General features: G+C 37.3%; 1 protein-coding gene across 5 annotated transcripts in view; it reads right to left on the bottom strand.

The window, feature by feature from the left end:
* dmd.3 (LOC105946662) overlaps positions 1–22,311 on the bottom strand; it is a 1,093,908-nt gene that overhangs the window by 68,593 nt on the left and 1,003,004 nt on the right. For all 5 annotated transcript variants that reach the window (XM_031897001.1, XM_031896997.1, XM_031896998.1 and 2 more), the window contains one exon: positions 14,777–14,851. In XM_031897001.1, coding sequence (XP_031752861.1) covers positions 14,777–14,851 — 75 coding nt within the window. The remainder of the gene's footprint in view (positions 1–14,776; positions 14,852–22,311) is intronic.

Genomic DNA, 22,311 nt, shown 5'->3' with positions numbered 1-22,311 from the left:
ACAGTAAGATTTTTTATTATAAGCCCCTAAGTAGGCACTGGAAGTTAGGATACGGTGGATCACTTTGTCTGTGTTTCAGACAGGCAATAAACAAAGATACAACTGTACCATAAAGACTTTGCATACTGCGGGACACTATATATTCTAAGGTAGTGATTCCCAAACTGTAGAGCCAGGTTGGAAAATTTTGGTTGGATAACGATAAATTCTGCACATGTATTGTGTATCCTACGATATGATTGGGGGACCTACAATGCATGTCCAGGAAGTCAATTTCGTTCGATTGTTGTCTGTCAACTATTTCATGTTCAGAAAATCCTCCATCATTATTTTACAAACATTAAAGGGGCTGTTCACCTTTAACTTAACTTTTAGTATGATGTAGATCAAGTGTGTCAAAATCTAAAACACAGGCTAAGTCGGCGGACAAATATTTTATTAAGATACTGTACGATCAGGCACAGTCACAGTGCAGTCAGGCGATTGGTGCTGCACGGTCAGGCACAGTCACCAGGGGCCAAATAAAACAGCCAGAAGTGCCATATTCAGCCCACAAGCCTTGTGTTTGACACATGTGATATAGAGAGTGCTATTCTGAAACAATTTACAATTGGTCTTGCCTTTTTATTATTTAGGGTTTTTGAATTAGTTAACTTTTTGTTCAGCAGCAATCTGGGTTGGACTTTCAGCGGCTATATGATTGCTAGGGCCCAATTTAAAGGAACAGTAACACCAAAAAATAAAAGTTTTTTAAAGCAATTAAAATATAATGTACTGTTGCCCTGCACTGGTAAAAGTTTTGTGTTTGCTACAGTAATACTACTATAGTTTATATAAACAAGCTGCTGTGTAGCCCCGGGGGCAGCCATTACAGTTGGAAAAAAGGAGAAAAGGCACAGGTTACATAGCAGATAACAGATGACCTCTCTAGAATACAATAGTGTTTTATCCGTTATCTCCTATGTGCCTGTGCCTTTTCTCCTTTGAATGGCTGCCCCCATGGCTAAACAGCAGCTTTGTTTATATAAATTTCTGGGGCAAACACACTGGTTGTACCAGTGCAGGGCAGCAGTATATTTTATTCTTATTACTTTTATACACTTTCATTTTTTGGTGTTACTGTTCCTTTAACCTAGTAGTGGTTTTAAAAGAGACTGCAATAAATAGATAGATAAGTAATAAAAAGTAACAATAATAATAAAATTGCAGCCTCACAGAGCAATAATTTTTAGCTGCCAGAGTCAGTGACCTCTATTTGAAAGCTGGAAGGAGTCAAAAGAGGAAGGCAAATAATTCACAAACTATAAATAATGAAGACCAATTAAAAAGTTGCCAAGAATAGGCCATTCTATAACATACTAAAAGTTAACCTAAAGGTGAACCGCCCCTTTAAGTTAAGCATCATAGTAAACAGCAGGCACACTACACAGTTAGCATGAATGAACTACCTCATACTTTTACATTGTAATATTTTAGAAAAAGGCGGATATAAATCTATATATACCATAAAAGTAATTAGCAGAACACATAAGCATACAATTTAATGAATACCTGCTTTCAAAAGGGTAGATGCACACCACAACGATATGCATCTTGTGCTTTTTAGTTGGTGATTCACAAATAGACCATATACATATTGTGCAAACAATCAAGTGGGCATGCTCGGCCTTGTACTTCAGCCCCTGTTGACTTAAACATTCCCACTGTCATTCCTCTGGGGAATAGATGAATACGACGAAAGGTCATATAAGAGGTTGCTGTCACACACAGCATTTTTAAAGAAACTCAGACCATTCAAAGCTTCCTAGAATGCAAATTTCCTCCAGGCTGCGCATACATGTTATGAATACATATATGTTAATGACATACATACTACCGTCTTGTCTTCCACTGACCAGATTACACTTTTAATAGACGACAAGTAAAATATGTGCTGCTTTAAAATGACTGCTAACCTACAAAATATATGAATAGCAACTCAGATAAGATAGTTTTATGGTTAACTAACCACAGCATGCTAGATGGTTGATTACCATTGCAGGGAAACACGGGGCAGATTGTCAGCCTGTGCATACGCCAATATCTTCCACAAAACCCTAGACTTTGCTGTTGTTGGCAGGGGTGTTCATGCTTTTGGGTACAGGCACAACTAGAAGATTTTTTTAAGCGTAGGGGCAGAGTGTCACCCTGTGCTTATCTGCAGTCTGACAATCTGCCCGCGTGCCCTTGCCCTAATGACTTCAACCAGAAGTTTCCCAAACTTTCCCAGAGTTTTGGGGCTTCTTTCCACAGTCTAAAAATATAGTAAACTAATTGGCTCCTGACAAATCTGATCCTAAAGTACCTACCAGTGGTGGGAAAGACAATATATGATTGGCAGCTGAACTTTTCAAATACATTTACAACAGGCGTGGATATTTTAGTTTAAAAAGAACTTGGATCTCATGTCTTATTGGAAAAAGACTTATATAAATAGCTTTTTTGTCTGGTTGACAGGTCCCCTATAAAAGAGGATACTTTTGCAATTACATGAATCACTATTTTATTTGTGGTTAAAGAAAGGTTGCTCACCTTTACATTAGCTTTTAGTATGATGTAGAGAATGCTAATTTAAGACATTTTGCAATAAGTCTTCTTATTTTACTATTTGCAGTTTTTGAATTATTTAGCTTTTTGTTCAGCAGCTCCCAGGTTTGGCATTTTGGTAGCTATCTGGTTGCTAGGGTCCAGCTTACTTAGCAACCAGGCAGTGGTTTGAAAGAAAGATAGGATGTCCTAAATAGAAGTAATAAAAAACAACAATAACAATAAAATTGTAGCCTCAATGAGCAATAGTTGTTTGGCTGCTGGGGTCAGAAGAGGAAAACAATTAACTATACAAAATAAAAAATGAAGACCAATTGAAAAGTTGCTAAGAATATGCAATTCTATAACATACTAAAAGGTAACCTGATGGTGAACCTCCCTTTAACACTGGCAATGTCATGACACTAACATGTTTACCATGTTTAACGAGCTGCCATCATAAAATTAAAGTCATGAATGAAGGAAGTATCTCCTGACACTTTCCTGCTCTTTAACAGGAGCAATAGGACTGAGGAAAGAGGCGTTAGGAGACGCTTCCTGCATCAGCAATTTAACCTTTTGTCATTTTGTGTGGCTGCCGCTAGGACAGAACCATGGGGGGGGTTCTGTTACACATTCATGATATTAGCAGTATAAACACCTAGTTACTCCCCATACCTTTTCTTTCTCTACTAACACAGTTAACATGTTTTGCTTAAAGTCTCTGTAACTGTCAAATCCTTTACTTCTGAAAGGAAATTGTTACCAGTAAACGTATTTCTCAAAACACTTATTAGCTTTAAAATGTACTCTAGTGAATTAAAGAATTCTGGCAGCAACATTTGGGCCAATAGCTCTTCCTGAAACCAACGGAAAGATGGAAAGTAAATTCAAGAGCTGTTAATGGGCTATTTCAAGGATGGGAATACAGAAAACATCTGCTTCTGTTCACTTTACCTAAGTCTAACATATTTTACACAGCTATGCGTATAGCACTTCCATTAATGTTTATTTATTTATTTATTTATTTCAAACTGAATTCCTGAGCATTGTTACTTGGCAACTACTGAATGAGAACCCATAAAAAAGGCAGTTGCTGGGCCTATGGCTGAACCTCTGTCAGCAAGGACAAAATGACTCCGTAGTGCAGCACACCCATAACTTTCCATATCTGCTACGTAATGAAAAAAAAAAAAAAGAGAGTTGCTACTGATGTACCAGGTTAATTAGCAAATAGGTGTTTTAATTATTTCAGTTGTACAGCAGACTGGGAACTGGAAATGTATGGCTCATTGTATTTTCTAATAAAGTTTGTTACTAAAAATATTGAAAAGGGTTTAGTGGAAGTTTAGAAATGCTTTCTGCAAAATGGAATTTCTAAGGGAAAGCTGAACATCATGCTTGGCATACTCATTAGTGATGACTGAATCGGACCCATTTTGCTTTAGCAAAAAAATTTGGGAAATGCACTGAAGTGAATGGGTTTTTCCATACCTGCACAATTGTTTGTGGCCATTGAAGCCTATGAGTATTATTTGGCTGCAAAACCTAGCAAAAAAATGGCCCATCACTAATATTGAGTTGATTTGTATATTCAAAAACTAAATTACATTACCTGTAGAAACTCCGCAAAAAAAACACAAATACAGAAGAACCCCACTTTTATGGTTTCCAAAACACTATTTATATATTTCACTGTAGCGGGACTATTTGCAATACATTTGTGCAAGTTGAATTAACAAGGCTACAAAAATGAACCTGCACACTGCCTAATAAGGTCACTTGGGTTACCAGCAGTCTTGTCTTTCCCAATATGGCCACTCACTTACATTCTCTACCTGCCACAGTTCTCCACTGATTCTTCCCAGTGTTCGCTCCCACAACAGAAAGTACCTCTCAAACTACCAGGCCCCATACCACTCTGTCCCTGCCCCTTAATGTCATATTCTTGACTGGCTTCTATTCACTTGCTAATTGGTATGGTACATTTGGATATCCACAGACATGCCGATATCTTGAGATAGATCACAATTTGACCACAGCCATATCCATTACCTGTTAAATTGGCAATACGATTCATTGTTTAGAGCTGCTTCTCAGAGTTGGTCTGAAACAAAGCAAGGCCTTCACCACAGTGCAGGATGCAAATATGTTCAACATCAGCAGCCTCAATACATTAATGAACTGTTAATCACACATATCATCACCTATTGCAATGACAGTGACAAGCTGTCACACAAATGGCCATATTATGACAAGCACTGGCTTTAGTGTTAACAATTCAGTTATTTATTAATAAAAATAAAAAAAAAGGCAAGAGAATATAATTAATAGCCATCAACTATCCAACCATGGGCAGCGTTAGAAGTGTAACTGCAAGTTTCTCTGTTCTAAAATAAAATATTTTTTGGGCCCAAATGCTACAACCCTGAGAAAGAGGACTTGTTTTGGACATGAATAATGAAATGATGCATCAGTCAGTACCTCTTGAAAAATTACAAGAAATAAAAAATGAAAACCAATTGCAAATTGTCTAAGAATATCAATTTCTTCATCATATTAAAAGCTAATTTAAAGGTGAACAACCCCTTTAATAGTAAGGCTGCAGCATCACCTTCATCACTTAGATTTCTTTCTCCTCCCAGCTCATATTACTAAACATGCCCTCCAGTCTAGCATTGCTGGTTCCCACAGAAACTCAGTTCCAGGTGTCTGCTTCTATTTTTTTTCTCCTAACCGCCTCTCCTGAGTGCAGCTTAACCATCACAGTGCTCAAGCCAAGCAGGGCTTTTTATCAAGTAAGTTCTGCCTGTGTAAGCCTGCATTCTTCATTGCATTAAACTGCACATGTGCTGTTTGCAGATGTAAATGTCCTCGATGTGTCAGAGGAAAAATGGCCGCCAGGTGAAAGTTTCTGTTTATTTAAGAAAATGCGATGGTGCTGGCAGATGGAGGGGATATATGCAATACAAATGTAGTCGGGAAGAAGTGCCCAACTTATACACATGGTATGCACATGGTAGAAAAATGTACATGTCCTTTAAGGATCAGATAATCATATTACCAATGAAAGAAATGCCACTTTTACCCTAGGATACAGAATTATAGCAGCTGTGAAGCAGTTCTTGAACAATGCACACACTGACTATTATTATACTGATAAGGTGTCATTTTTTAGGATATATGATGAAAACAAATCTGCTAAAATGGTTTTATTGTATTAATTATGAAGGCAGATTTCTATGGAAAGGTACATGTGCTTGGTTTAATAAGCATATCAGCATATTAAAAATGTGAAATTACTGATTTTATCCATCAGCCCCCATTCAAAATAGCAAAGTGATGTTCGTTTGATCTCACTCTTCTCTAATTGGATACTGAAAAATGCTGTTTCCCTTAGCGTCTATGAATCAAAAGTTTGCAGCTTATTATAAACTGAAGAAAAGGCTAATTTGGAAGACTGCAAGGCATTGTCTCTTAATTTGCTGACAAATAAAGCTTTAACCATGCTGAGATGCGAGTCTTGTCCAACATCAGCAAATCAAGACGAGGGATGTTTATCAGCAACATTCCCCATGGGTCGCAGCGAAGCACTTCATTCTAACACCAATTTATTAAACAGATTGAAATTGCTGCATTGGCTTCAGAACACCTTTAAGATGAGGCTTTCGGCTAAATGCTTAAGTCCTCTGGGTATAAAGATCAATGGTAATTAAGTGAACCCCTCAAGCTTTAGGGTGGCAGTTCAATTATCTGCATGATTGCTGACAAACTTTTCACGCTAATAGATAGCGATGTCCTACAAGCTGTTAGAAGAGCACTTTATTCCACACCATCTGTCCTGAAAGTCAAGACACAATTCAAGTTGTTGTGGCACGACTTTACACGGTGGTGGACCTACCTCACTCAGGCAAATAAACAAGTTGCTCCAAGAGAAACTGACAGGATTTCTAATTTGGGCTCAATGAAATAACAAATACACACTTCAATTACAAGCCCAGGTGGGCCAAATGGATCAGACTGGCCGTCAATACCCACGTTGCTTTTTCAAATTAAAGTATTGGAGCTGAATGAATCCTATAATTAAAGATGGATTGCAGCGTCCTTGAAATGATTTCTAGCAGCGTAAACACAAAATGCAGTTAGAAGGCTTAGTTCCTAAGCGTGTTTGTAATATTTACAATGTCATCTTGACAGGGTTACACAAGTTTCCAGGCATCCGTGTTCAACAAGCTTTTAAAGAAAACTCAATTCCTAGAATTTTTTTAGTATAGCTTCAATACATGCTAGAACCAAGAGGCATATGTGCCCTAGTATTGATTTAATCCAACCTCCGCTGTCAGAAGGGCAAGATATATATCCCTCTGGCTGATATAATTTATGTATGCAATGAGGAAGGCTACAAGGGAGGGCGAAAGATTATTTGGCAGGATATAATTCTCCTGGCATGATGTGACTCAGTAATATATGGCATTTCTGTAACCAGATTCCAAAAAATGTTTGACAACAAGAAGAATTTTTACTATCCCTGCATTTTATACACGAGGGGTAGTTTACAATGCCCCGTTGTAGTGTGCAAAGTGCAAAAAAGGCCACAATGAGCTTTTTTTTATTTTTGCACTTTGCACATTGCGTGGGGCATTGTCCAGTTAGTCACAGGCCTCAACGATCTGTTTCAGAATGTGTGCTGAATGGAACGCTGCCGTGTTGGGCAGAACTCCATCCAACAGAGGCAGACGGGGGGAGGCATGTAGGTGTGCCACCTACCTTGTGCGTCATTCAGAGGCTCAAGGTAAAGAGCAGCAGGATGTGCTCCAGTACGTGTACATGATGGTTACTAAAGTGCACAAATCCATATTGGTGGCAAAACAATACTATATGGGGTTTATTTAATATTTTAAGTACAACTTTTTTGACAAAGTATGGTAAACCAAATAATGGAAAGCCGCCTCATCTGGAAAACTCCACTTCCAAAGCACACTGAACAACAGATCCTATTCTATATCAACAAAAGCATACTTAAGACAGCAAGACCAAAAATACCCCTAGTAGTAAAGGTGACCATACAAGGGCAGATTTAAGCTTTCAATTTGAGTCCTTTAGAGTTTAGACCGATTCGGTAGCTTATCTGTCCATGTAGGGGGAGTCCTGACAGCCCCCCAATCGACATCAGGCATGTTTGATTTTCCCATTGGATCGGTGACTGCGTCGGACCAAAAGATTGAATTATCTCGATATTGCCCACCTTATGTGGGCAATTTGGAAGAAGATCCGCTCATCTGATGACCTTTCCAAAGGAGCAGATCTTAATGTATATGTCCACCTTTAGACAACCCCAAAAACCATCTATTTCAGTAACTACACATTGTAAAGCATTTTGGAAGGGTTGAACTTTATGGACTCTGGCCTTTTTTTAACCCTATGTAACTATGTCATTTAAAATAAGTGAATATGACCTTCTCCTCCAAACTACCAAACTGTAGAGCTTTGTCAGCATTTGCCTGAGATAGAGGCAACAACTGGGGAAAATTGGATATATAGAACTTTATTTTTTAGTGCTTCTATAATTATATTATCAGACAAATGAACATCAAAATAGGCACGGAAAATACAATCTCATTTCAAAGTTATCTTACAGTACAGTCAGCTGAAGTAATAAATGGACAACTAAACTAGGTCAGTGGAAGTTAAAAATCCTGAATTATTCAAAGTTGCAATATAAACTACTGTTATATATTCTCTGCAATCGATCATCAATTTTTAAAGCAACTGTATCAAAGCACATTACTCACTTCTGAGGTCCAAATAATTTTTTGCTATCTGTGTGTTAAATAAGAATACACATATTTTAACTGTCACAGTTAAAAGATAGCTTCTAAAACAGCATGCCATAGAAATGTACAAATTACTAAAACAAAAAAAAAAAACCAGGCTAATATGTAGTGAATGTTGGCATTTTTCAGAGTACCAGAACTGTGCAGCTGTTGCTAAATTGAAATTCGCAGCGTTTGTTGATACTGCTGGAAACTTCAGTTTAACAACAGTCAAGCTGGACACAAGGATCAGTACAGCATGCCAAATTTGCCACAAAGCCCTTTTAGTTCAAGGTCCTGTAGCTTGCTGCCAACCAAACAGTGTAACTATCAGAACCAGCAGTAGAACATTTTTTGTATTTGAGAAAAACCTATAGATTCCCTTAAAATTACATGCCAATATAACTTGTTGAACTACAGCTGGATCAAAAATCATCTCACACACATGGTCAAAGTAGAAGCTATCAGCTATTTGGACTGCCAGGAATTAAAGGCCTAAAAAAAATCAATAACTTTATTAATACTATAAATCAACATTATTAGCTTAGCAATCTTTGTTAATTCTCTCCACCTCAGAGCCTGTAAAGCTCACACTCATAGAAATGACAGGATAATAAGGACCTTGAGCCCACATAATATTTTTAAGTTTGTAATTACTGGTATTTAGTGGTTTCTTCCCAATTCAGTCAGCTCTTCGGGTCTGATTTTATACATTAAAGGACATGTAAAGTCTACATTTGCCTACAATGTATATCAGTTGGGCATGTCTCCCCCACCCAAATGGCATCATTTGTATTGCATATATCCCCTCCGCTTGCCAGATCCATCACAATTTCCTAAAGCAAATAGCAGTTTTCACCCGGTGGCCATTTTTTCTCTGATAAGTAATCAGATACATTTAAATCTGCAAACAGCATACACACACACAGATCCTTATTCAGCATACATTTCATCAAGAATACAGGCAAAATTGTCTTTGATAAAAGTTCTGCTTTGTTTAAGCTGAGCTCAGGAGAGGAGGTTAGTAGAAAAATTTAAGCAGACAACTAGAGCCGAGTTTCTATGCGAACCAGCAATGTCACTTCACTATCTGCTAGGCTGGAGGGCGTGTTTAGTAATCTGAGCTTAGAACAACTGAGCATGCCCACAAGCCAGAAGTCAAAGCAAATTCCTGAGGGAGGGGGCCGAGTTTGTTTCAGGAGAAGAAGGAAATCTAAGTGATTAAGGGGATGTTGTAGCCTTCCTATTAACCTCTGGAAAACCAGTGTGGCAGGTATTAAAAAATTTCAAAGAGGCTTTTCACTGTTCACAGGACCGTAAACCCCACACACATTTTTGTGTGTGGGGTTTACATGTCCTTTAAAGGACAAGGCAACCCTGATAATGAACGTGTGTAGTATTGTCACCCCAGCGTGAACAGTCTTCCTTGCAGCACTACAATTCTTTTTAAAATACTAGTAGAAGACTGACTTCCCATAATGCTTCCTTCTCTCCCTCAGACCAAGACTACAATTCTACATGTTACTGTATTCAGTAAAATCACAAAATAGCTAAGCAGTCATGTTTAATATATAATAAGAGACAACATGGCACAAATTCATTGTATCATGTAAATAAATTATAGGTTAAAAAGAGGAAAAAGACAGATGGTGAATAGTTAAAGAAGAGGGCTGTCTTGTCTTTTTATTCTTCTTCAACATTTATAGGTAACTGAATTTTTTTTTGTTTTGTTTTTACATGAAACAACTGGCACAAACTTAATAAACATGAAAATAAGCATATTATTTATATTGTCCATTGTGAGTTGAGTATTTTTGGCAGCGTCATCTACATTTATTTAATCTTTCCACACACTTTGTACAGTAATATAGTGGAAAGGCCTAATACTCACTCCTCTTAATTATAGGCAAAACCCCTAGAAAATGGAAAGGGTTTAGGCACCACTTCCAGTGTTAAGCATTTACCTAACCTAGAGGAGAAAGTGACAAAGAGCGGAGCCTTATGCTAGCGCAGGCAGTATCTGGAAAAGTATGCAAGATTTATACATCAATAATTATCTCCTAATTGATCTACGTAACCTATCAAATCTGATGTATCTGCCTATTCAGATGGACCTATCTGTATCTATCTCAGGCAAATGTGCATCAGTCTGATAAATCTATTCCTATATATCACTCTGTCTACTCTAATTCTATCTATCGCCTATTGCTGGTAAATCAATATCAGTCATTTTTATTCATGTTCAGCTTTTCACTGATGAATATATATCCATCTCCATCTAACTATCAGTTTTCTCTTTAATCTAAAGTAACTAATTTAATTACATATTACCTAATGATCTCATTATACATGTAGACAAACATAACTGATTACAGAATTAATTAATAAAGCTATAATATGTTTGCACAAACTTCTTTACCCCCATATGTAATAAAAGGCACTAGGTTTGCCCAGGAGCAGTAACCCATAGCAACCAATAAGATGTTTGTTTTTAAACAGGTGAGCAATAAATGCTTCCTGCTGATTGTCTGTTATGGGTTACTGCCCCTGGGCAAACTTAGTGAGGATCATTTATAAAATTCACGCAGAGCAGAATTATTCACACAGGGCGCATATTTGCCCTGCCTGTGTTTATATTTATAAAGGTGGACAAGACTCGTGCATTTAATGTGCAAACATATTTCTGCACACACTCTGCATCAGAATTGAATAAAAAATATTCACATAACTGATTTCACAAAATTGCAACATTCTATTCGCAAAGCGAAAATTGGCGCCATATTCACGCACAATAAACATATAATTTCACTGTGATTCCCCAAAAATAAATGAAAGACGGGCACAGCAGTGCAAACCATGTAAGCATTTAGGGGGAAATATGGGCAAAACAACCCTTTGCAAACTTTTTTTCTCTGCGCAAAACTTTATAAATGACCCCCAGTATTATTATAACTCTATTATATTACAGTTATGGGACCTGTTAACCAGAGTGCTTGGGTTCTGGGGTTTTCTGGATAATGACCCTTTTCATAATTTGAATCTCCATACTTTATTCTACTAAAAATCATTTAAGCATTAAATTAACCTAATAGGATTCTTTTACCTTCACTAAGGATTAATTATATCATAGCTGGGGTCAAGTACAAGGTACTGTTTTATTACTACAGAGAAAAAGTAAATCATTTTTAAAAATTTTAATTACCCAGTTAAAATCCAAATATCAAGCCAAAAATACATTATTCACCGTGCTTTAAAAGAACAACAACAACAACAACCTAAACCATGTAACAAGCTGTTTAATATTCCAAGCACAGTATAAATCAGCCATTTAAAAATATAAACTGCCTGCAGTCCTTCCCATGCCTTATAAATATTGGTCTTGGCCACTCTAACAAATGAATGACTTCAAATTCGCATTACACTGCAACGTAGGATACAAATATTTCACATTTTATCATTTCAGCAAAAGCCATGCATAACTCTTTCTTATACAGAAAAATTATTATCGGCTTTATTGCCATACAGAATGGTAAAAAGCACTGAGGCAATAAATATCAATCGCCATCACTCACATCATAAAATGCCAAGTGTAATAGATAAAGTGTCCAATGTTAGAGTCTCATGTAATGAGTACCTGCAGACAAGTGTCACAAAACCACTAACGGGTGATTATTTTTTGTTTACTTGCGTAAAAGGCAAAATGCACATTTCTATTAATAAAAAAAAAAAAGATAAATCGCAGCTAAAGGTTTTACTTAAGTTGGATTTACTTTTTACACAAAAGAACAGACCTGAAATTTCTTCTGCAAAAAGGTCTTTTGTTATTCTGACTTCTTACTGAGTTGCATATAATAATCATAAAATGCAATTCAAACGCATGCAACCATCCTACTTTTAAAGGAGCTGTCCATGTAACTAAATATTACACACACATGTATATATATGTATATATACATATTACAGGTATGGGATCAGTTTTCCAGGAAACACGTTATCCAGAATGTTCGAATTATGGGAAGGCCATCTCCCATAGACTCCATTATAAGCAAATCATACTAATATTTAAAAATGATTTCCTTATCCTCTGAAATAATAAAACAGCAAGGGTACTTGATCCTGACTAAGATATAATTCATCCTTATTGGAGGCAGAACACTTCTATTGGGCTTACTTAATGTTTACATGATTCTTTGGTAGACTTAGGGGCTGATTTACTTACCCACGAACGGGTCGAATGGAGTCCGATTGCGTTTTTTTCGTAATGATCGGTACTTTGCGATTTTTTCGTATGTTTTGCGATTTTTTCGGATTCTTTACGAATTTTTCGGATCCAATACGATTTTTGCGTAAAAACGCGAGTTTTCCTATCCATTACGAAAGTTGCGTAAAAAGTTGCGCATTTTGCGTAGCGTTAAAACTTACGCGAAAAGTTGCGCATTTTTCGCGTAAGTTTTAACGCTACGCAAAATGCGCAACTTTTTACGCAACTTTCGTAATGGATACGAAAAACTCGCGTTTTTACGCAAAAATCGTATTGGTAACGAAAAATTCGTACAGAATCCGAAAAAATCGCAAAACATACGAAAAAGTCGCAAAATGTTCGTTTTCAAGTCGGAACTTTTCCAATTCGGGTCGGATTCGTGGGTTAGTAAATCAGCCCCTTAAGGTATGGCGATCCATATTACAGAAGGATCTGACTGGTTACTATGGGCAACATCAACGGTGATGTTGGCTTACACATTATAATAAATATGCCCCATAGTGTATAAACCAGTTTACCCTAGGGGTCTGTAAAAATTTTCCCTGAAACAAAGTTCCGATGGTCTGGGAAGAAGGGGTTGTTGTATTAACGGCTGTGTATAATTGTGCAGCTCCTGGCTAGGGGCTTCTTCTTTCTCTGTAGTCTTGCCCATATATTCTCAAACTAGGGTTACCCATTATCACCTTTCATAATATGATGATTCTTTCAACAAAAAAAAATTAAAGCCTTTTCTGTAATTATCATTTTGGCAAGTAGATACATTGCTAGCATATGTCTAAATAATAATATGCAAGACATATTAACATCTGTTAAAATTAATGTTTCCAGTGATCACAAATGGGGCATTCCAACAGTTACTGATGAGGGTCTGGTATGGTATATTTATTATCTAATGCAATAAAATCTCTTGTGGGACAGGAAGAAATGTGTTGAGGTGTAACAAAAACAAAGTTCATGTTACCAACAACTGCGGTTATGGATCTGAAAGTATAATTAGGAATCCAAAGATCATTAACCAGCTGCTGAATTGTTCTGGGTAATTTATTTACCAGCTTCAGTCAAGTTGTGCATCTTTTAATACTCAAAAACTTTAATATGTATAAAATAAGAACTGAAAACAAAGTTGTTGTATAAGAGGCTGACAAAGCAGTTATTTACCAACATGATACTGTACTACTATTCAGGCCAAATGGCCCTGTTTTTTCCAGGAACATTTTGTTGCCAATGTCAAGGTACTGCAACTGTTGCTAACGAAATTTTATAGAACTTTGTAGCTGCCACAGTGTTCATACCTTCTGTACTGAGATGCACAGCGAGTGCTGCTTAACTTATATATACAAGTGAGTTTCCAGAAAAGGCAGAGGGGGCTTATGTTATGCAGTGCAGCCCTGTGCTGGTCTAATGGTCATTTTGTCATGAATCACCCTTATGTGATTAACACAAATACACAAAACTGCAACATCAGAATTTAATTTATTTTGTATCAGACCGTTCTCTGGGATCATGTTTATTTGGTAGTTTTTTAATATAAAATAGTTTTTAATGGAGAACCTGGTACCATTAGGGCTAGTTTTTTACTTCATTTTTAATCTAGAATGGGTTGCAACCCCCACTCTTTCAACATTTAAGGGGGGCCCTGCAGTGCTGCAGACTTGATTAGGGAAGGCCCATTTTGTCACAGAAGTTTAAGTCCCGGTAGAGCCACACAGGGATTGGATGGCTGAACTTTTAACTTCCCCTCTAACCTATATAATCCCCATTTGGCTCTACCAGGACTTAAACTTCCGTGACAAACCTACTTACAGAAAGCTGTGTAAGGGAAAGAACATGCAGGCACCCAAACTCCTGCCTACCTTTAAAGTCTGCTGCTCACTGACAGCGCGGTCGCCCAGATAACCCAAGTGCAACATGGCTGGGCCCCACGTGAGACCCAAAATCCCACTTGTCCCCCCCAATGGTGACCATGGGAGGGACCGCAGCTCATTCTTAATTCCATTCTAATCCAGTCATTTCAGTCTATGCCCAGTATTTACATCCACCATGTACATTTGTTCCAGATATTTGCTTGGTCACAACTATATGAAGACCCAGTCTCTCAAAAATAAATCAATTCCTAAAAATAAGGGATAACACTTACAGCACAAGGCCTTTTGCAATCTCCTTAGCTTCATGGCAGTTCTGTATGCTGAGAATCGCACATTGTTCAGGTCAGCTGAGGAAGAAACAGAAGAACGAGTCAGCATAAAATGAAAAAAAGTTTACATTTTTAATCTTACCTAATCCTTGTTATATGCAAACTTTTTTAAATGTAAGTATTTTCAGACATGTCCTCATTTGCAGGGGTTTATTGTTTACTTGTAAACGTAATCCCAGTCACTATCATTGATAATCATAGAAACTATTTGACCATGTCTATGAAGATTTTCATTCATGCAGGTCATGGTATATCTAGTATAAATACATTTAAATCAACTGGACTTGTTTGGTAATCATTGAAGACGTTTCACTACTCATCCGAGCAGCTTCTTCAGTTCTTAAGTTGCTTAGAATTGACCATTCTATAACATACTAAAAACATAAAATTAAAGGTAAACCACCCCTTTAAGTCTACTAAAAAATAATTTAAACCAATAGGATTATTTTGCCTCCAAAAAGCATTAATTGTATCTTAGTCAGGACCAAGTACAAAGTGCTGTTTAATTAAAAACGAAATGGAAAAGGAAATCATTTTTAAAAATCTAAATAATTTGATTAAAATTGAGTGTCCTTCCAATAATTCAGGGTTTTCTGGATAACAGGTTTCTGAATAAGGGATCCCATACATGTACACTCAAATTATCTATATACAGTTATCAGACCCCTTATTCAGAAACCCATTATCCAGAAAGGCCATCTCCCATAGACTCAATTTTAACCAAATAATTCACATTTTTAAAAATGATTTCTTTTTTCTCTGTAATAATACAGCAGTACCTATGTACTTGATTCCAACTAAGATATAATTAATCCTTATTGGAGCCAAAACAATCCTATTGGGTTTAATTACTGTTTAAATATTTTTTTTTTTAGCAGACATAAGGTAGGAGATCTGAATTCCGGAAAGACCCCTTATCAGGAATACCCCAGGTCCTGAGCATTCTGGATAATGGGTCACATACATGTACTATATCATACATCATAGACTGTAGTAGTTTAATTTTTCTAACCGTAAGAACACATGTCAGTATTATTGCACACTAAGAGGTTAATATGATGTTGTCCTAAGCACCTCATTCTGGTTTAAACGGGAGTTTTCAAGCAATTATATGACCCTCCTCTACAGAGAATATGAAATTGATTTTTACTGACTAGTTTCTCGGATCATACAGCAGACAACAATAAATCTTGCTTATCTCAACATTGGTTAGAGATAATGTATGTAAATCAAATACGTTTGCCTAATATAAACTGAAGACACATTTACAGACAAACACTGTGTCCCATTAAAATGTTGCTGAGTTCACTTCAATTTCAGCCTTGCTCAGTCAGATAAATCACTGTGATTTTGGAGTTCCCTCGTACAAACTAATCATGTTGCAATTTGTCCCCGATCCCACGCTCATTGGAACAAATGAAACCACTCATATATTTAGCACATAAATGCTGTAATGGATTCATTAAAGGACTCAATATGCTACCTGGAGTGTCTAGTATAGATATGGTTTTATGTTATCCCTTTGTACAAGGAATGGAAAAAAACTTGGTAGATTGTTTCTAATATGCATAATTTTTAAAAATGTATAGCTAATTTTAGTTGGTTTCATACAGCAGGTCAAACAACCCCTGCCTGCTTATTACAAGGGGATTATAACACTACAGTAGATAAAAAGGCTGTGACAATAAGATCACCTTTTCCCTCACTGGTTCGAACACTTAGGGGCATATTTATTATGCTGTGTAAAAAATGGCAAGAAAATTCGCCAGGCTTCGCCGTATAAAAACAGCGTAAAAATGGAGTAAAATCGTCCTAATTTTTTATGCGTTTTTTTTCCACCGGAACTTATGGAAAATAATGGCGTAATATCCGGCATTTATACGGCGATCTTTTCCATTTATTTTACACAGCTTTTTACTCCGTTTTTTCGGCGAATTAGTTTTACACAGCATAATAAATACAGTCCTTAGAGCTTAGATCCGCGTTGATTTAGGCCTGCAGTGGTTGATTCTCTCTCACTTAGGTCCCCTGCCCTGGCTAACTTTCCAAAGGGATGTGACTATCCCAGCTTGTAGGTTAGTCATGTATAAGGTTGTATGGACTCTAATATTGTCCTGTCTATCATATGGGACACTTGACATCTCCATAGAGGAACTACAGCACATTATATGGCAAAGCTCTTCAACTCCTACCCTACTCAGACCAGATCAAATATCCATATGATGTTTATGAATTTATGAACATAAATAAAAATAATTATGTAGACATCTTGTGCCCCATGTTTTGCTCAAACTAGAGCTGTAATATATTACACCTATACCACAAAAACATTTTGAGGTGCGGTCAATCACATATAGAAAAATACAGACATAACTTCAACATGTCGGCCCATAACCTACAGGAGAATTCTCCCAAAGTTTTTTTCCCAACAGTGTCGAAGTTCCTGGGCATGGGCACGCAGCCTGTCATTTGAATGGAGCCCACTTGATACAAACAATTTTAGAATTAATAGAAGCTGAGCAGGCTGCCTCTTCTAAGACTTCTCCATAACTTAAATAAGTGTTACAACCTAAATGGACATATTCCATTTTAATACACCTCTATTTTAGTACTCAGAATAAACAAAGAATTGACATTTTACTGTTGCAAAAAAACTGTGTATGAGGTTTAGAAAGCGGGTGAACCAACTTAAGCACATTTTTTTTTTTTTTTTTACAATATTTACGAATAGCTCCAGCATCCTGGAGCTATTCTACTTAATTCAGACATCCAAGTAAACAGCAATGCATATACAATGTAAGCAATGTATATACACATGTAACTTTCATTTATGCTAGACTGCATTACTATTCTGTTTGGCAGTGCACAAAATACATCAGAGTACTAATTAAGAACAATGTTGCAATTTACTTGCTCCCTGTTCAAAACAAATCAAATATAATTTGATGGGTAAAATGTCCCAGTTCACAGCAAAATAGGTTTCTAGATATGCTTGTGTCTCATGTCTGGACTGGGATTCAAAATAAGCAGTGGCATTTTAAGTACAGAGAGGCCCAAACAGCCCCAATACCAGCCCAATAATAGTGACTGTCTATGGCATCTTACAGCAGCCCCTCTGGCATCTGCCAGAATCTACAGATTGCCAGTCCTGGCCTGGTGTGTCTATATATTAATTTAATAGCTAATCACACTGCCATACTAAAATAAAGCTAAAAGTGGAGAATAGGTATGAATGTAGCAACCAACAGTGCCTGAAAATGATGGGAGTTGTAATCAAGCAACACTTAAAACGTGTGTAGCCAATTTGAATTGCAGCATTTTATCCTCATGGAGTTGTGCTGGATTTGCTTGTTTGCTTATGTCAAATTTGAAAGCAGTATGTGATAGCATCTTCATGGCATGTCATAACCTTTTAATCTATCTTACACTTATTAACACTCCATTACCATCACCATGAGAAATTGGATTCCCCTTTTATATGGCATAGAAAATAAACATTTCAACAAGAACACTGCACAAGTAAATTCTCTGTGAGATAAGTAAAGTGTGTATTTGCCATCAGTGAAATGTACAAATTGAAGGTTAAGTTAACATCTTTCAGAGTTTGGCTAAAATTAGCAGTTAGTGGTGAAGGTGAAAGTTATTTTGGGTGTGCCACTGGGGGAATAATGATATAATGAGCATTGAGCAAGGGTGTAAAAATTATTCTCAAGTGTAATTGAAAGCCTCAAACCATAGCCTTTGTTAAAAGAACTAGGTGGTTAAAGATCTAGGGCGGAGATCCGCAACCAATGGTTAATGAGCAGCATGTTGCTCACCATGCCCTTTGATAGGTGCCCATTTTAAAATCTCTGGCTTGGCAGAGACATATAGAAGTATAGAGAGACAGTTTTCCTCCAGGCAGAGACTTCTGTAGGACAACAGTCCACATGTGACAACCAAATAGCCAATCACAGCCCTTCTCTGGCATATATGGCTCTTAAGTAAAAAAAAGTTTGGGGATCCCCGATAGCTCACATGTAGTAAGATAAGGCCTTTGTAGCTATATGAGGTGTCTGTGTTGCTTGATCTTTAGCTTATAGGCAGTGTATGCAAGAGTGATAATAGCGAGAGTCAACTATGAAGGGTTAGCAAGGTCTGCTATCAGATCACTGTACGCACATGGGATAAATGGTCAGGATAAAACCTTGTGACTTAAGCTGGACATACACATGACAGTTCACCCTGTGTGACCTTGCCCACAGTAAAGAAAAATTGTCAGGAAGTATTAAATCTGCCCGGGTACAGGAACATGCAGCCAATATCCGGCAAGAAATACAAGACTTGCCGTTTATTGGAGGATATCGGCTATGCGTGGCTGCACCAGGGATGATTTAATGTTTGGCTACAGGCACAAGTAGAAGAATTTTTAAGACTACAATCTGCCCCATGTGACCAACTTAACGACAATTTTCAGTGTGATCCAACCAAACCGGCAAGATTAATGTGCACCAAACGATCGTACATCTTGCAATCTTTTATCCGACATTGGATATTGTCCAGTTGTTTGCAGGACCAAGCAGGCAGCTTTCCTAGCTTCAACTAACGATATCTCATTAAATGGCAGTTTTATTGAAGGACAAATCTTACTTTTAAACGATCAGTTCACAATAAGCTTGGTCCAACAATAACGAAAAGATCCTTTTAAAACCTACATGTGTATGGCCAGCGTAATAATGATTTAGCACCATAGCCTATTAGCCAGGAAGAGCTTTGTGTATCTTTCAAGCAGCTGCCAAGTGCCACTGGAAAGTGACTGGAATGTAGCTTGGGCCTCAACTACCACATGAGTGTGTAATAATAATGGCCACATATAGTTGAGCGTACTCTGGTGTACACTAAACATTCTTTCTTTGTAAACCTGCATTTACACAAAGGTGGTAAGACATAGGTCTTTCCAAACCAGAAGCACTCTTCACAGACACTGCGACAATTTTTGGTGCTTATGTCACAATATACAGGAATTGTACAAAGAAGCAAACCATTAGAGCAGTTTAAATAGAGTATGCAAAGTCTGGGCAATCAATGAGCTATTCATTTATGTTGGCTTTATTTTCTTCCTTTTGGACAAGGTTAAGTGTTATATTTCAGGTGCAGCTATAATAACACTGGTTTGCCTACACAGGACAGTCCCACCCTGATCCATAAGTGATTTGAGGATACTTTTTTTGAAGCGCTTTATGGTTTACACTGAAACTGAAAACCATACTTATACATCAATACACTGTTATATATTTCATTTACTTGTGAATTAGCTTCACAGGCCATGCATTACCCAAAAGTAAAGCATTATTACAAAGGAATTTAGTGCATTGTTAGAATCACAGGAAGTCACCAGGTTGCTAGCAAGGAATGCCTTGTGGAATGTGCACATCTGCATGCAAATAATTGTGCAGGCAAATTACTCTATAACTACATGGTTCATGTGGTCAGGAACATTTTTACCTGGGGCAGGTTACTGGTAAATAAAGAGAGGAATTTCTTCACATCAGCTGCAAAATCTTTATTACCTTCCTGATAGTTCAAATCATTACACAAAACAAACAGATCCTGAGATAATAAAGAATGTTAAAGTGCATGCGTATGTGTCAATATATTGGCAGCTGATTTATTCTTTTAAGTGCCTAATTACTCTTTGAGGGTCTGTGACATAATTCACATGTTGCAAATAGGCAAAGGGCAAAAACAAACACAACAATTCCAACAACGGAAATTTCAAAACAGTTCTCAACCAAAAATAAATATACACAATAACACAACTTTGCATGGGAAATGCAAAATCTGATAAGGAAGATATATTTTGTATTATATGTCAGGAAATGGGCACAAATCTAAAAAGGTTTTAAAGTATTACTACATTTGACCTGTAAGCAGAAAAGGTGAAAATCCCCCAAAAATTAAGTCTGCCTGATTTCTGTCCAGATATCAGTCAGGAAGACCTGTTGGAGGGCCCCATACACGGGCAGATAAGCTGCCAAATCAGTCCGAAGGACTTCCCTTCTCATATTATATAATAGGTTTTACTATTTTTTATAGTTCTATTATAGTGTTTTTTTGCCTGATGCAAACAACCTTTACATTCTAGATTTCACAAATTGCTTGAGCAATCAGATGTACCAGGATAAAATTATTAGGTTGAGGAGCATGTGTCAGCCAGTAAGTAACTTCATTAGGGTAGTGTCCCACAACAAGATTAGTCGCCCACAATAGATCTCTGGTGCCCCTGTTAGGAGAAAACAGCACCAGCCTGGGGTACCTGTAGCGAGCGCTTCCTTCTTCCCTATTCGCGCTGATGAATGTCCGGGACAGGCACATGCGCAGTAGAGTGAAACGCCGACTTCTCTGTTCAAAGTTCAGCTTTTCACACTACTGTGCATGCGTGCGCAGCGAACAAGGAAGCGATCGCTGCTACCCCGGGCTGGTGCCGTTCTCTCCGTACAGGGGCACCAGCCGGGGTAAAATGTAAGCGATTTAAGTCACTTGGGGATGCCTAACATTTTGGCACCCCCAAGTGACTTAGACTTTCCTTCTCCTTTAAAGCGATGTGTAGTCCTTTCCACCATGGATTCTCTTTGATGCCAGTGGAAAGGCATTTCTGAGAGATTACCCACGGTAGCAGAGATCTATTCTAATCTCTCCATGGGACATTACCCATATTTGAAACTGCCAGACAACATGAGTTTTGTTGGAAAGGGGATGTGGGGTTAAGAAATGTAGGATAAGATGGTACACTGAATAACCATTTTATGTCTCACAGGCAAAAAGACAGATTTATTAACACCCATGACAGCTTAGGTAATTTTCAATACCAGCTCGCCTTTAAAAGAAAAAAACTTAATGCAATTGTTTTGCAAACAACATAGTTTAATGCTCTGTGAGTTAACATCAATTACAATATAAGGCTATGCAAACAAAGCCATGCATTTCTCATTTAACCAATCAGAGAAATAATACACGTTTTGTTCATCAACTTTTTCTCTCTGAAGGATTTCTCTTTTGAAACATCAAATATAGCATCTGTAACTAATTAATAGCAATAAATCAATGCATGTAATTCTAGAAGTCAAATATTCCTTTGAGACTTCTCTGTAAACTTACTGTACGTATAAACTATCCAAAGACGTGAATGAAAATCTGTCATTGAGATGCACCGCTGACATGTTTTGTGTTTTGTATCATTAAAATCTTGGAAGAACTCTAGTGTGCCTACTACAGTATTAATTCCAAGCACCATTGGTTTGTTTTGGCTTCCTACCAGACTGCTATCAGACTCTGCATTAATCTTCATTTAATCAGTTCTGTACACTGAGCACCATTAGTAACAAAGGAAAATATGTATGAAGCATTAAAAGATGATCGATGTTATTCAGGCATCAAATGCACTAAGACAAACTTTTCTGGCTAAACTGCTATACTTCTAGCCTCCAAAACCAATAGAT

Source organism: Xenopus tropicalis, chromosome 2 (genome assembly GCF_000004195.4).
Source record: "Xenopus tropicalis strain Nigerian chromosome 2, UCB_Xtro_10.0, whole genome shotgun sequence".
Lineage (NCBI taxonomy): Eukaryota > Metazoa > Chordata > Amphibia > Anura > Pipidae > Xenopus > Xenopus tropicalis.
This window is presented reverse-complemented; position numbering and strand designations above follow the sequence as displayed.